The 12,807-nt window shown below is 40.1% G+C and overlaps 1 protein-coding gene across 2 annotated transcripts in view; it reads right to left on the bottom strand.

Moving 5' to 3' along the window:
- INPP1 (inositol polyphosphate-1-phosphatase) overlaps positions 1-12,807 on the bottom strand; it is a 34,219-nt gene that overhangs the window by 9,316 nt on the left and 12,096 nt on the right. For both annotated transcript variants that reach the window (XM_014784689.2, XM_004426736.3), the window contains exons 2-3: positions 3,636-3,903; positions 1,029-1,089 (exon numbers count right to left, since the gene is read on the bottom strand). In XM_014784689.2, coding sequence (XP_014640175.1) covers positions 1,029-1,089; positions 3,636-3,839 — 265 coding nt within the window. In that variant the 5' untranslated portion in view covers positions 3,840-3,903. The remainder of the gene's footprint in view (positions 1-1,028; positions 1,090-3,635; positions 3,904-12,807) is intronic.

The raw sequence follows: 12,807 nt of genomic DNA, 5'->3' as shown, positions 1-12,807 counted from the left end.
AGGAAAATGGACGTGGAATGCCTTTTTGCCTCTATAATTCTAGATGAATGAAATATTAAAATAACTGTTTACAAAGCAGTCAAACGTAGGATTTTAAGTGTAGGATTTCTTATGAGTAATCACAAGTTTTGTTTTTTTTAACTTTAAGGAGTTTGAATGAAATTTCTCTCTTCTTACTGAGTGTCACAGAACTAACTGCATCTTAATACAAAGCCCATGGAGGAGACAAAAAATTTTCCAGAGTTAATCCAGAAATTAGTTTTTTTCCTTTGTAAATGTGCCCCTAGACATTTAACTATTTGTCACTTGATCAGTGTTTCAAGTTCACTATTTTAATCTTCTACCATTAAACAAACAAAACACCCAAACTAAAAGTAATTTGTTTCTCTGAAGAGAGTCATAGATTTTGATATTTTTCCCTCTACCACAAGGGAACATGGAGGTCCATCAAAGGAGAATCTGGCCTACAGGAAACTCATTAAATAACTTAAAACTTGGTACTGAAAGGAACTTTTAGTTAGTCCAACTCCCTTTACAGAGGTTCTGAGGCCAGAGGAGAGGTGAGGTGATTTGCTCAAGAACATACAGTATTTCAGGGACAGGGCCCCCTCTGCATTCTCAGCCAAGGCCTTGGACTTCCCAGGGGGTCCACGAATGGGTTTAAACCTTGGACCTGCAATTGTCTGCACAATTGTGAAATGTGAATCTTTCTGGGGGCATCAGGAACTTCCATCAGATTCTCAAAGGGCCGTGCAACTTTCCCAAAGGTTAAGTCACACATTAAATACTACAGATTTATATCTAAAATAATACACGTAGACTTGCTATATAATTCTAAGACATCACACCTCTCTCACTTAAATGGCATGATATTCTGAGGTACTGAATGAAGCTTAACGTTCAAATAGCATATTATGTTATTTACATGAAAGGCTTCCAAACATCCATTTATTTCATGATATAAGTGGAAAATTAGAATATCATATGATAATTAAGTTATAAAAACACATTAAGATTCTTATACTTACCCAAAGCATTAGTAAACTCATTGGATTCTTCTCCAAAAATTTTTTTTTCCAAGCCTGGAAACTGAATGATTCAGAGTATGACAAAAAACCAGAAATAACCACCACCACAAAACCCGACATACATGTTCAGTTCTGAACAGATTTCCATTTTATATTTCAAATTAAATAGCACAATTAGATCTGAAATTTACAATTCTAGAAATCAATCCAAGTATAAAAAGTGAAGTCAGCTTAGTTCAGTACTTAGTTGTCTAATATTTTCCTGTTCCTTTGCCCATCTAGAAAGTCCAAATCATAGAAGTCTGGTTTCCTCATGTCCTGTTGAGTTTGCAGAAGTACTTCTAGAAACTTCAGCCTTCTACTTACGGGCCATAGAACTAGAATGTTTATAAAGGAGATATCTTAACTGTTGCTCTTAAGCAGCACCCTAGTAGCTTATATGAGTCAATATTATTGACCAAGTACCTAAATTATGACTTGAGACTGGAGAGAAGGGATTAGAGGATAACATTAGATTTTGTTTTCATTTTCAGGTGTGTTTCCTGCAGCTGTTGGAGGTATCACTAGCCTTCAGGCTAAGAAGGTAATACAGCAAAAAAAGAAGGGAAATATTTTATTGATGAAAAGAATGGAGCTAAGTAAGAATCTTCTCTCATCTCCATATGACCAGGAAGGTTTCAGATATACTTTGCTTCTGATCCTCTCTGTAGTAAAGATAATTTTTCTCAAAATATGTATTAAATTATGATATGCGTGATGTTCTCAGGGAACAAAAGTAAGGAAGAGCTTCGAATATTTGAACTCAGTCATTAGCAGACAGTCAATAGCTTTAATAGTGCCCACAACCACTTGTTATTTTTTCCTCTTATGAAGAGCAGTGCAGGTCAAAAGGGGCTGCAACGAGCCTATTCATCGAGGGCTGGAGCTCAGTCTCCCAGGCCTGCTTAAAGGCCTGTTTCTGAGGCTGCAGGACGTAAAGGGCATGAAACAAAGATATTTTATACAGCCAAAAGTGAATATCATTTATTTGTTCATAAGTCCTGGCGTATACTTCATGAATGAACAATTGCCTGAACTTGTTATAATGCTTTGGGGAAAACATTAGCCCATAAAAATTAACGTTGAGGCCCGGCCCCATGGCTTAGAGATTGGGTGCACACGCTCCGCTGCTGGTGGCCTGGGTTCGGATCCCGGGCGTGCAGCGATGCACCGCTTCTCCGGCCATGCTGAGGCCGTGTCCCACATACAGCAACTAGAAGGATGTGCAGCTATGACATACAACTATCTACTGGGGCTTTGGGGGGAAAAATAAATAAAATCTTAAAAAAAAAAAATTAACGTTGATACATTTCTAATCCAGTTGCTCAACCATCCTTTGCACCCAATTATCTTGATCAGTAACAAAAATAAACTTGCTTCACTTGGTTTATTGGAGCCAGATATTATAGGGCATGAAAAAGTATAGTTTGTAGAGATTTCAAGGAGTCCTTTATTCTCTCTTCCTGCCTGTGGTCAAGAATTCACTTAATTCTAAATGATTCCCAATATTTTGAGAATTTCTTGGAAACTATTCTAGTATTTTGTAGTGCTTTCTGTCATAAAGTTCTATCCTTCCAAATCTAAAAAAGCAGGTAATTATTAGCTCATATAAAAGGCAATATAATATTGCAAAGAGCACAGACTCTGGAGCCAGTTGGCCTGTGATCAAAAACTGGCCCTGCAATTCACTAAGTAACCTTGGGCAAGTTACTTACCCTCTCTGCGCCTCCCTTTTCTCATGCACTACATTGGCATAAGAGCACTTACCTCATAAAGTTGTTATGAGAATTAAATAAATTAATATATTTAATACCCTTAGAAGAGTGCCTGGCACACAGTAAGCGTTCATAAGTGTCTGCTAGTGCTATTGTTTGTTATTAATACTTATGAATATAATTTCTCTTCCCCAGTCAGCTTAAGAAACCTGAATCACAATCATCGTTAGTTATAAACATAAACAATGTTTTTCTACTAGAATAAAGGGGGACTTTTAAGCTCCAGGACTGTATGAGCCCATCACAGAGGCAGCCACCAGATAAATGATTATGTCAAAAAGGTGGAACTTAATATAGAGAGTGAGAAAAAAAAAAAGGTTATAGAACAGCATGTTCTCATTTCTGTTGAAATAAATTAAATGTGCCACGCACACACATACACATAGAGGGAAAACGTTCTAACAATATTTAGCAAAACATAGCTGTGCTTTTCTCTTGTGGTGGGATTAAGAGGATTCTTATTTTTGCTTATTTTCCAGAGGACATGTATTATTTATTAAAAAGAAACTCATTAATAAATAAAATGTTCTACACCAAAATGTTTCTCTCTACCTTTAAAATTGTGAATGATTTTTATTTGCTTTTCTGTCTTTTTTAAATTCTTCTGCAATGAACATCTTAGTAATATTGTACTCAAAACAAGGTGTAGGGGGGGACCCCAAGGTGTTTATTTGGGTCTAAGGTGCTCGTATTCTGAAGGGAGAAAGAAAGGAAAAGGCATGCTATTCTATCTGCGGACAAAAACCACAGGGGACAAATATTTTGCAGTTACCTTGGCTGTGACCTTTCTTACCTTGTTCTCCATATTCTGTTTTATAACTTCCTGTACCAGTACATCAGCCAGGGTCTTGAAGTCAACTGCAAACTTCTTGTTCTTGTCTCCCTCTTTCTTTTCTTCTATCAGCAGCTGGAAGAGGGCTTCCTGCTGCCTGCACGCCCGGGCGATATTGGCAGCTTTCTCAGAGACACGGAGCAGCTCCCGGAGGATAGCTGACATTTCTGAACCTTGCTGTTCAGTTGCAGCTGCTGGTGGAATCAGGACCCACCCTCTGGGCCGTCAGCTGGAAAAGTACAAGAATGTGAAAGAGAAAGCAGTTCAGAGAGTGTGGTCAGGATGCTCCAGCACACTACTAACAACTCATCTGGCAGCCAACCTGGTCAGCACGGCTGAACAGCTAATATTACATCACAGTCTCATCCTCAGTGTGGAAGACTCGAGATCATCTAAAGTTTGAAACATTTTTTTTTTAAATCTTAAATATTTATAGCCTCAAAAGTCCATTATGCAAAGAATTGAATTCTCAGTGAAAGAACGTCTTTGAGAATCTACAGTATATTTATAAATCCCTAAACAGATAGGCAGGTGGACACACAAGCACCGTATTAAAAGGAAAGTCGAATTCTTGTAACTACCTTAGAATGACCACACGGGCTTAGTGGCGGTATTGAAGTAGTGCTCTTTCTTTCACCCTAAGAAGGGAGAGGTGGGAGAGGATTTATCTTATTAGTCCTGGTCCTTAGCACTTTCTAAAGACTAAGCACCACACTAGCAAGCACTGTTGTGTCCTGCAAGACTCTGAGGCCACTCTTGGGCTAGCAGCCCAAGCAAGCTCCCAGCCACCTCCCCCCCTTAAAAAAAAGTCCCACTCTCTGTGCTGCTCTTCTACCAAGTTTAAACAATAAAATGAAGTAAAACATGCAACTTATTGGGATTTGAAAACATCGGGCTCTGCAAGTGTTATGCAATCATACTTTGGTATAGCTACTGTATCTATTTTGCAATTAAGAGAGAAACATTTCTCATTTTTGCATAGTAACTCCATTTTATCGAAAGCTTTAATAATTCCTATCTTATTATTGTGAGAATTATCAGCCCTGTTTTACAGTCGAGGAAACTGAACCTTAGAGAGGTTAAGTAACTTCTCGAGTTACATAAGACTAAACGGCAGGGCTCAAAATAGGTCTTGCACAGAAGCCCACGCTCTTCGTTATCAGAATCGACAGTTTATTTCTTTTTTAAAAAGTTCCCTTAATGGACTCTAAGAGGCTGAGAATTAGTACAACTATGAAGATGTCAATGCAATGGAGTTAACTGTGAATTGTCATAGCTGGTTTGTCTTAAATAAATTTGCTGAAAAATTTGCTATCTTTTTAAGATGATGAGTCAACCACCATGAGAAAAAAAGTCCAACCTCAATAGTTATAAAAGGAAAGTGAATTAAAACAATGAGACAGCCTCCTTCACTATTAGATAAACAAAGCTGTTTTTAAAGTAAACATTCATTCTTGGAGAAGCTGTGATGAAACAGGTGCTGATACTCTGCTAATAGGCATGCAACCAAGTGTGTTTCCTGAGGGCAACTTGAGATAAATATATCAAGATCCCTAGAGCTGTCACTACCTTTTAGCCAGTAACTCCAGTCTTACCTTATTTTATGTTAAGATAGTCAGAGTTAAAATATTTCTGCACAAGAATGATTAATATTATTTACAGTAGCAAAATGTTGAAAATAATTTTAAACATTGGTAAAATATAAGATAGACTACTATATGGTCATTAAAATATTTTTGAAGAATATTTAATAAATGGAAATATGTTAATGTTGTAATGTTAAGTGGAAAAACGACCTATGACCATATATACAATATGATAGTATGTTACCACTTTGTGTTTATATACACACATATACTCTCTATATACATATATATAGAGAGAGATTGAAAGACTAGTAGGTGATGTTTTAATGGTAGTTAAACAGATGTTTAATGGTAGTTATCACTGAGTACTGGAATTGTGGATGGCTTTTTTTCATTATGCTTTTCTATAATCTTCAAATATTTTACAATAAATATATACTGCTTTTTTTTGTGTGTGAGAGGAAGATCAGTCCTGTGCTAACATCTGCCAATCCTCCTCTTTTTTTGCTGAGGAAGACTGGCCCTGGGCTAACATCCGTGCCCATCTTCCTCCACTTTATATGGGACACTGCCACAGCATGGCTTACCAAGCGGTGCGTCGGTGCATGCCAGGATCCGAACCAGCGAACCCTGGGCCAGCGCAGCAGAGTGCCCACACTTAACTGCTTGCACCACTGGGCCGGCCCCAAATATATACTGCTTTTATAATTAGAAATGGCATTTTAAATTAACTTCGGATAATTAAGCACGAAGGACAAGAATTCCTCAATTCCTGGAGACAACTGTCCAAACAAAGTGGTACTATGGTAATAACACAAAAAGCCGCCAGGTGGTAGAGAGTATGGAGTTAAAGACTAAACAGAAACACCTGCCTACCTAAACGCCTTTTTTTCTGGAGTGAATATGTTCAAAGATTCACTTTGGTTGACTTGAACCTAAACACTAAGAAAAACAGTTACATTAATATAACTGGGGCACTTTGACATAGAAATGCTTTATGGCATCTGTATGCTATAAATTATGAGTTATATATAATATATACACACATGGATGCATGCATATCTTAGTAGAATACACAAGCCCCAAGAGTATAAATTCAATAACCATAATTTTGATTTCTTAGTAAATGTTCTGAGGCTATAAGTGAAGGGAAGAGAATCAATGAACCACAAGTATCTAAATAGCTGCTTATCTTAAAAACAGCACGAAGATTTTAAGGAGTCCAATTTGAAAGCTTTCTAGGTAAACAATATCAGTATCATCATTTTTCACCCAATTTTGTTAAAACCAATTAAATTTTTTCCCTAAAAGAAACACTGTACTGCTACACTGTGGCTACCCCAGAAACTCCCCCTATGATGCCGTCAGAACGCTCAGGTGAGCTACTCACACCGGCCACAAGCTCCGGGAACCACCCCCACCTCTTCCCTCACATGGAAAGCTCTCTGTCTGAGCCTTGATAAGTTTCCATACAGCTGCCCCAGGGATCGAGCGGTTTCTGCCCTTCGGACGGGACCTTTATTTCCTCAGTAATGACCATTCTCACCCCACTTGAGCACTGCAACTTGACCCCTGGGAAAGAAATATCAGCTATAAACTGCAGCCTCTAATTAGCAGGTGTACCAACTTTAGGAATTTGTCATAAAGCAAAGTTTTTCAGTTCCAAAATTATCCCCGAGTTCAGCCTTAATCACTCTTACTTCTGACCCTAGGGAACACTATCGTGTTTTGTCAAGCTCCAGGCAGAACGCCCCACTTCAGCTTGGGACTAAGCTTTCTCTCTCATCCTGTAGAACCCAGCTCTTCTTCAGCTATTTACCTTTCTCCAGGGTCCCAGCTCCCTTAAAAAAAAATCTCTCACAGCTTTCTCCTCAACATGCAAGTCTTTCTAATTAATTTGCATGGCTAGCCTGCTACTTTCTGACTGAATGGACCATTTCCTCCAAACGAATGGAACCCTCATTCTCTGTGCTCCTCTGTAAGCTACTTCTGTCTCTCTCTCTGTCCCCACTTCACTCAGGCAGGCCACAACCCCGAGGGGAGCAGTGGACAACGCATCCTCACCTTGAATGACTCAACTTGAGATACATTGTCGACAGAGAAACTGTGGGCTACATCCAATACAGAATTTCTTCAGTTTTATTAATAGCTCTTATTAACACTCGGGGAAATTATCTTTCAGACGATTTTTGAAAGCAAGATTGCAGGGGCCAGCCCAGAGGCACAGTGGTTAAATTCGAGTTGGCGCGCTCTGCTTCAGTGGCCCAGCGTTCGCAGGTTTAGTTCCCTGTTGCGGCCGACGCACCGCTTACCAAGCCATGCTGTGGCGGCGTCCCATATCAAGTGGAGGAAGATGGGCATGCATGTTAGCCCAGGGCCAGTCTTCCTCAGCAAAAGAATAGGAGGATGGGCAACAGGTGTTAGCTCAGGGCTAGTCTTACACACACACGCACACACACAAGTTTGCAAGCTCATTATTGACTTAAGTTAGTTTTATTTAAATATTTCAAATACTCTAAATGAAAATTATTGTAGACTCATGATTGGTAAGTTATGACATTTATCATAACTTAATAGCCTTGAATATAGAAGAAATTCCTTTTGATTAGTATTTCTTTCTTTTTTTTTTTTTTTTTTGGTGAGGAAGATTAGCCCTGAGCTAACATCTGTTGCCAGTCCTCCTCTTTTTGCCGAGGAAGATTGGCCCTGGGCTAACATCCGTGCCCATCTCCCTCTACTTTATATGTGGGATGCCTGCCACAGCATGGCTTGATAAACGGTGCGTAGGTCCACACCTGAGATCCAAACCTGCGAACCCCGGGCCCCCAAAGCAGAGTGCATGAACTTAACCACTATGCTACCAGACCTGCCCCTTGATTAGTATTTCTTAATGCACGTTCTGAGAACCACCTGTATCAGAATTACCCAAGGTGCCTACTAAAAAGAGAGATTCCTTGGCTCCATCCCAACTTAGTGGATCAGAATCTCTGGGGACAGGGCGGAGGAATCTGTATTTGTGTCAGCTTCCTGGATGATGCTAAACACTGAGATTTAACAGCTACTGTTCTTCATGCTGCTTGTTCTTCTTTCACACTATGCTGGCAATTTTGGGGGGGCTGGCACCTGGTGGCAGATGATCTTGGTGGAACCACGTAGGTGCAATGTTTCTGCCATCAGTTATCCATGTGCAGAGATAGGCCCAAGTTAAAACAGTAATAGCTAACATTTATTAGGTGCTTACTGCATGCTAGGTATCCTTCTAAGCACTTTATGTATATTAACTCATTTAATTCTCACACAACCCTATGAAGAAGGTACTATTATCTCCATTTTACAGGAAACTGAGGCATAGGAGGTTAAGTAATTTGCTACAAATCACACAGCTAGGAAGTGGTCGGGGCAAGATCCAAGCCCAGCCAAGCTGGCAGAAGCCCACACTGTTAGCCAGTAGTCTAGCCAATAAAATTCTTTCATAAATTGTTAGCTGCTAACTAAAGGAAGAAATGAGTAATTATTGGATAAATAATCATAAGCAGGTTATTATTATTAGGTATATTATATAGTAAAAAGTCGAGAAACACACACCTAGCTGAAAGCTGTGGCTAGTTTGACTATTACAAATCACTATTTAATTGACACCTGACTTCCCTTCTACTCAGAAAAACTGTTCCCCTAGCTGGTCCTCAGTCTCACTACAAACTGTCTTTGCTGGATGGTAAAAGCTCACCCATCACGTTCTACTGATGTCTCTCTTAACTGGCTGTCATGGCATCAGTGCAGGGGGCTCAGCTCATGCCGAACATCTAATACCTCTTGTATTAGTTTGCTAGGGCTGCCATAACAAATACCACAGACTGGGTGGCTTAACAACAAAATTAATTTTCTTTCAGTTCTAGAGGCTGAAAGTCCAAGACCAAGGCGTTGGCAGATTTGGTGTCTCCTGAAGCCCCTCTCTTTGGCTTGCAGATGACTGCCTTCTTGCTGTGTCCTCATATGGCCTTTCCTCTGTGCGTTAGCCTCCCTGTCTCTCCCTCTTCTTATTAAGACACCAGTCAGATTGTATTAGGGTCCGCCCGTATGACCTCACTTAGTCTTAATTATCTCTTTAAAGGTCCTATCTCCAGATACAGTCACATTATGAGGTACTGGGGGTTAGGGCTTCAATATACAAATTTTGGGGGAACACAATTCAGCTCACAACACTTCCCCTGAAAGAGAGACCTTGATAATCTTAGCAAATGCCAACACAATCTATTCCTTTGTCTTTTATTTTCTGGCCAAATAGTAAAAACAGGGCAGGGTTCTCTTCCCGATTTATGTGGTCACTTTAAGAGCCAAATCATTAACGATGCAGTGAGCATTGAAATAACCTCTCATAAGCCTTGCTTTGTGACAACCTATTTCAAGCTACATTTGAGCAGAACAGGTTTGAAGAAGTTACATTCCTCACCATCTCAGACCAAATGCATGTCTATATTTTAACATAAGATTGTATCACAATGTTAGATAGAAATATTCTCTCTAGCTTTTGTGGACTATTCACATCCAGTTAAAGAAATATTGAATAAATCAAAGTAGGTCAGAAAAAAAAAATGCTCTTAAGACTTTTCCTGAAAGGCCAGATCTCTCTACAAAGACAAAAAGAAATGAGATGACCATTCTATCATCTCATCAGAATGAACACCAGAATTTTCAAAATCATATCTAAATAACTTACACATATTTCAGACATGATAAACAGTGTAGTGGGAAAGACACAGGTTTTGGAGTCAGATAGACCTGGGTTCAAAACCTGGCTCTGCCATTAACTAGCTGTGTGGCATCAGGTAATTTACTTAGCCTCTCTAAGCCTCTCTCCTCATGTGTAATATGAGGATAATACTTACCTTGCAGGGACATTGTGAAGATCAAATAAGATATTTCTAGAAAAGTACCCAGCACAGAGACTTGCATATAGCAGATAACAAATGACAGCTATGACCATTAATTACAACTTCACAGAAACCACAGTCACATGTCCTTACTTGAGAAAATAAGAGGTTGGAAACTTTATATGGGCCACTGAAATCTTTTTTGAAAATTTACCAGTCCATTAAATCCAAAAGACTGGGAACTACTTGTAATTCTCAGAATGACCCTGAATAAATTTCCTTTATGCAGGCCAGTTCTGATTGCTTCAGTTTCTGGGCATCTGGGTGGAAACTTTGACTCCTGGAGGCTGCAAGACTACTCTGGCTTCATGGTAGACCATTTATGGACGGCTTGGGAGGGTCACTATCCTGCCAAGGGGGGTATTTTGTCAGGAGATTTTGTGGATATTCTAGGGGCAAGGGTGTCCCTTGCCCCTCTTGTGTGCAGAGCCTGTTTGTACCAGAAGCTGGCCATGCCCTTTTGTTGTTCACAGTGACAGACGTGTGACAACGCAGTTGAGGGCCCTCAACAAAACAGAACTGCTCCCTAATGAATAGGCAACTGGGTCAAAGCATTTCCCGTTGACATTCCTTTCTTCCTGCAGATAATCTGCTACTTCCACCGAGCACATATTTTTGCCCATTACACAATGACTCCAGCCCAGGCCCACCATTCATATCCTGAATCCAGTCTTCCACTCATCCTCTAAGGACTGGCGATTAGAAGCTATTGTGTGGTCGCCCTGCCTGACAGCTATTGCTGTTGGGGGGAAAGGCCGGACTTCCATGAAATATCTGGGTGTTTTACAAGAAGGTGTTTGTGGTGACTTCTCAAGGCAGTGGAGCTGTCCAGGAGTGTCCCTAGGTGGGCACAGGCTGAGGGGCTGGCCAAGGCTCTGTTTAGCTCACATTGCTGTTGTAGGGGAAACACAGACCTCGTTCCCCTTCCCTTTTGCTCCATACTTAGGGCTGTTTTAAGGAGTAGTTTAAAGAATGGAGGCTGCCCCAGCAGAAGGGACAGGGGAACACAAGTGGGTCCATACAAAATGTTGGGGGCTCAATTTGCTCAACTTCTGGAGCAACCAGGGATGGCTGAAGTGCAACCTGCCAAGAGTAGCGTCCTCTGACATGCCTCTGAGATGTTCATCTGCTCACCTGGTTACCTAGGCAGAGGGAAACTGGACCACAAGAATTACTAGGGCCTTACAAATACTACCTTTTAGCTCACTGGAAACGAAATTGTCCTTCCATTGTATAAGCCTTGTTCAATTTTCAGGTATTTGACTGTCAAAGATTTCTCAGAATCCACTAAGTAGTACAGTATGGGACTGCTGGTACTTTTTTGGTGTTATCTTACTTTGATCTGTGTGATATTGCTGTCATCACTTCATAGGCTATGATTAAGTTTAGCATTTTAGTAGCTGATTGCCCATTATCTGTCTACTTACTCCCATGCTCTGGGCAGACCATTAATTTGCACATGCTGTTCCATCTGGTTGACATGCCCTTCCTCCTGCCTTCCATGCCTAATGTGTCAAGTCACTTTCTCAGAATCAGCTCAAGGGCAAGAAACTTGAACAGATTTTCACAAAAGAGGATATTCAAATGGCCAATAAACATATGGAAAGACAGTCTACCTCATTAGTAATCAGGAAAATGCAACTTAAAATCACAACAGGATACCACTGCATATCTAGTGGAATAGCTAAAATTAGAGACTGAAAATTTCAAGTTTTGGTCAGGATATGGAGCAATGAGACTCTAATACAATGCTGGTGTGAATGAAACTGGTACAACCATGTTAGAAAACTATTTGTAATTTGTTGAATATAAGCATCACCTATGATCCAGCAATTTACCTTGTAGACATATACCCAACAGAAATTCATGCACATATACATTAAAAGACTTGTACAAGAATATTTAGGAGCAGCATGATTTGTAATAACCTAATACTAGAAATAACCCAAATGACCATCAATAATAAAATGGAATAAACTGTGGCATAGTCACATAATACTATACAGCAGTGAGAATGAATGAATTACTGCTGTAGGCAACAATGTGGATGCATCTCACAAAAACACACTGTTGAGTGAAAGAAGTCAGACACTAAAGATATATGCTGTGCAATTTAATTTATTTGAAGTTAAAAAACAGGCAAAACTAACTTGTGGTGTTAGAAGTCACAATGGTGGTTACCCTTGGAGAAGAAGGAGGGGTTACTGACCGGGAGATATGAACATGGCTTTTAGGCACTGGTAATGTTCTGGATCTGAGTGATGGTTACATCCATCAAGCTTTACATTTTGGACTTGCATACCTTTCTGTACATATTTCTAATTTGAAAAAAAGTTTTTTAAAAGGTGTGTGTGGGGCCAGCCCCATGGCTTAGTGCTTAAGTGTGCACGCTCCGCTACTGGCGCCCAGGGTTCGGATCCCAGGCGCGCACCGACGCACCGCTTCTCTGGCCATGCTGGGGCTGCGTCCCACATACAGCAACTAGAAGGATGTGCAACTATGATGGAAAACTATCTACTGGAGCTTTGGAGGAAAAAAAAGGAGGAGGATTGGCAATAGATGTTAGCTCAGTGCTGGTCTTCCTCAGCAAAGAAAAGAGGAGGATTAGCATGGATG

Source organism: Ceratotherium simum, chromosome 9, assembly GCF_057802395.1.
Source record: "Ceratotherium simum simum isolate JZ-2026a chromosome 9, ASM5780239v1, whole genome shotgun sequence".
Taxonomy (NCBI): domain Eukaryota; kingdom Metazoa; phylum Chordata; class Mammalia; order Perissodactyla; family Rhinocerotidae; genus Ceratotherium; species Ceratotherium simum.
Note: the sequence above shows the minus strand (reverse complement) of the source record. Positions and strands in the feature narration are given on the sequence as shown.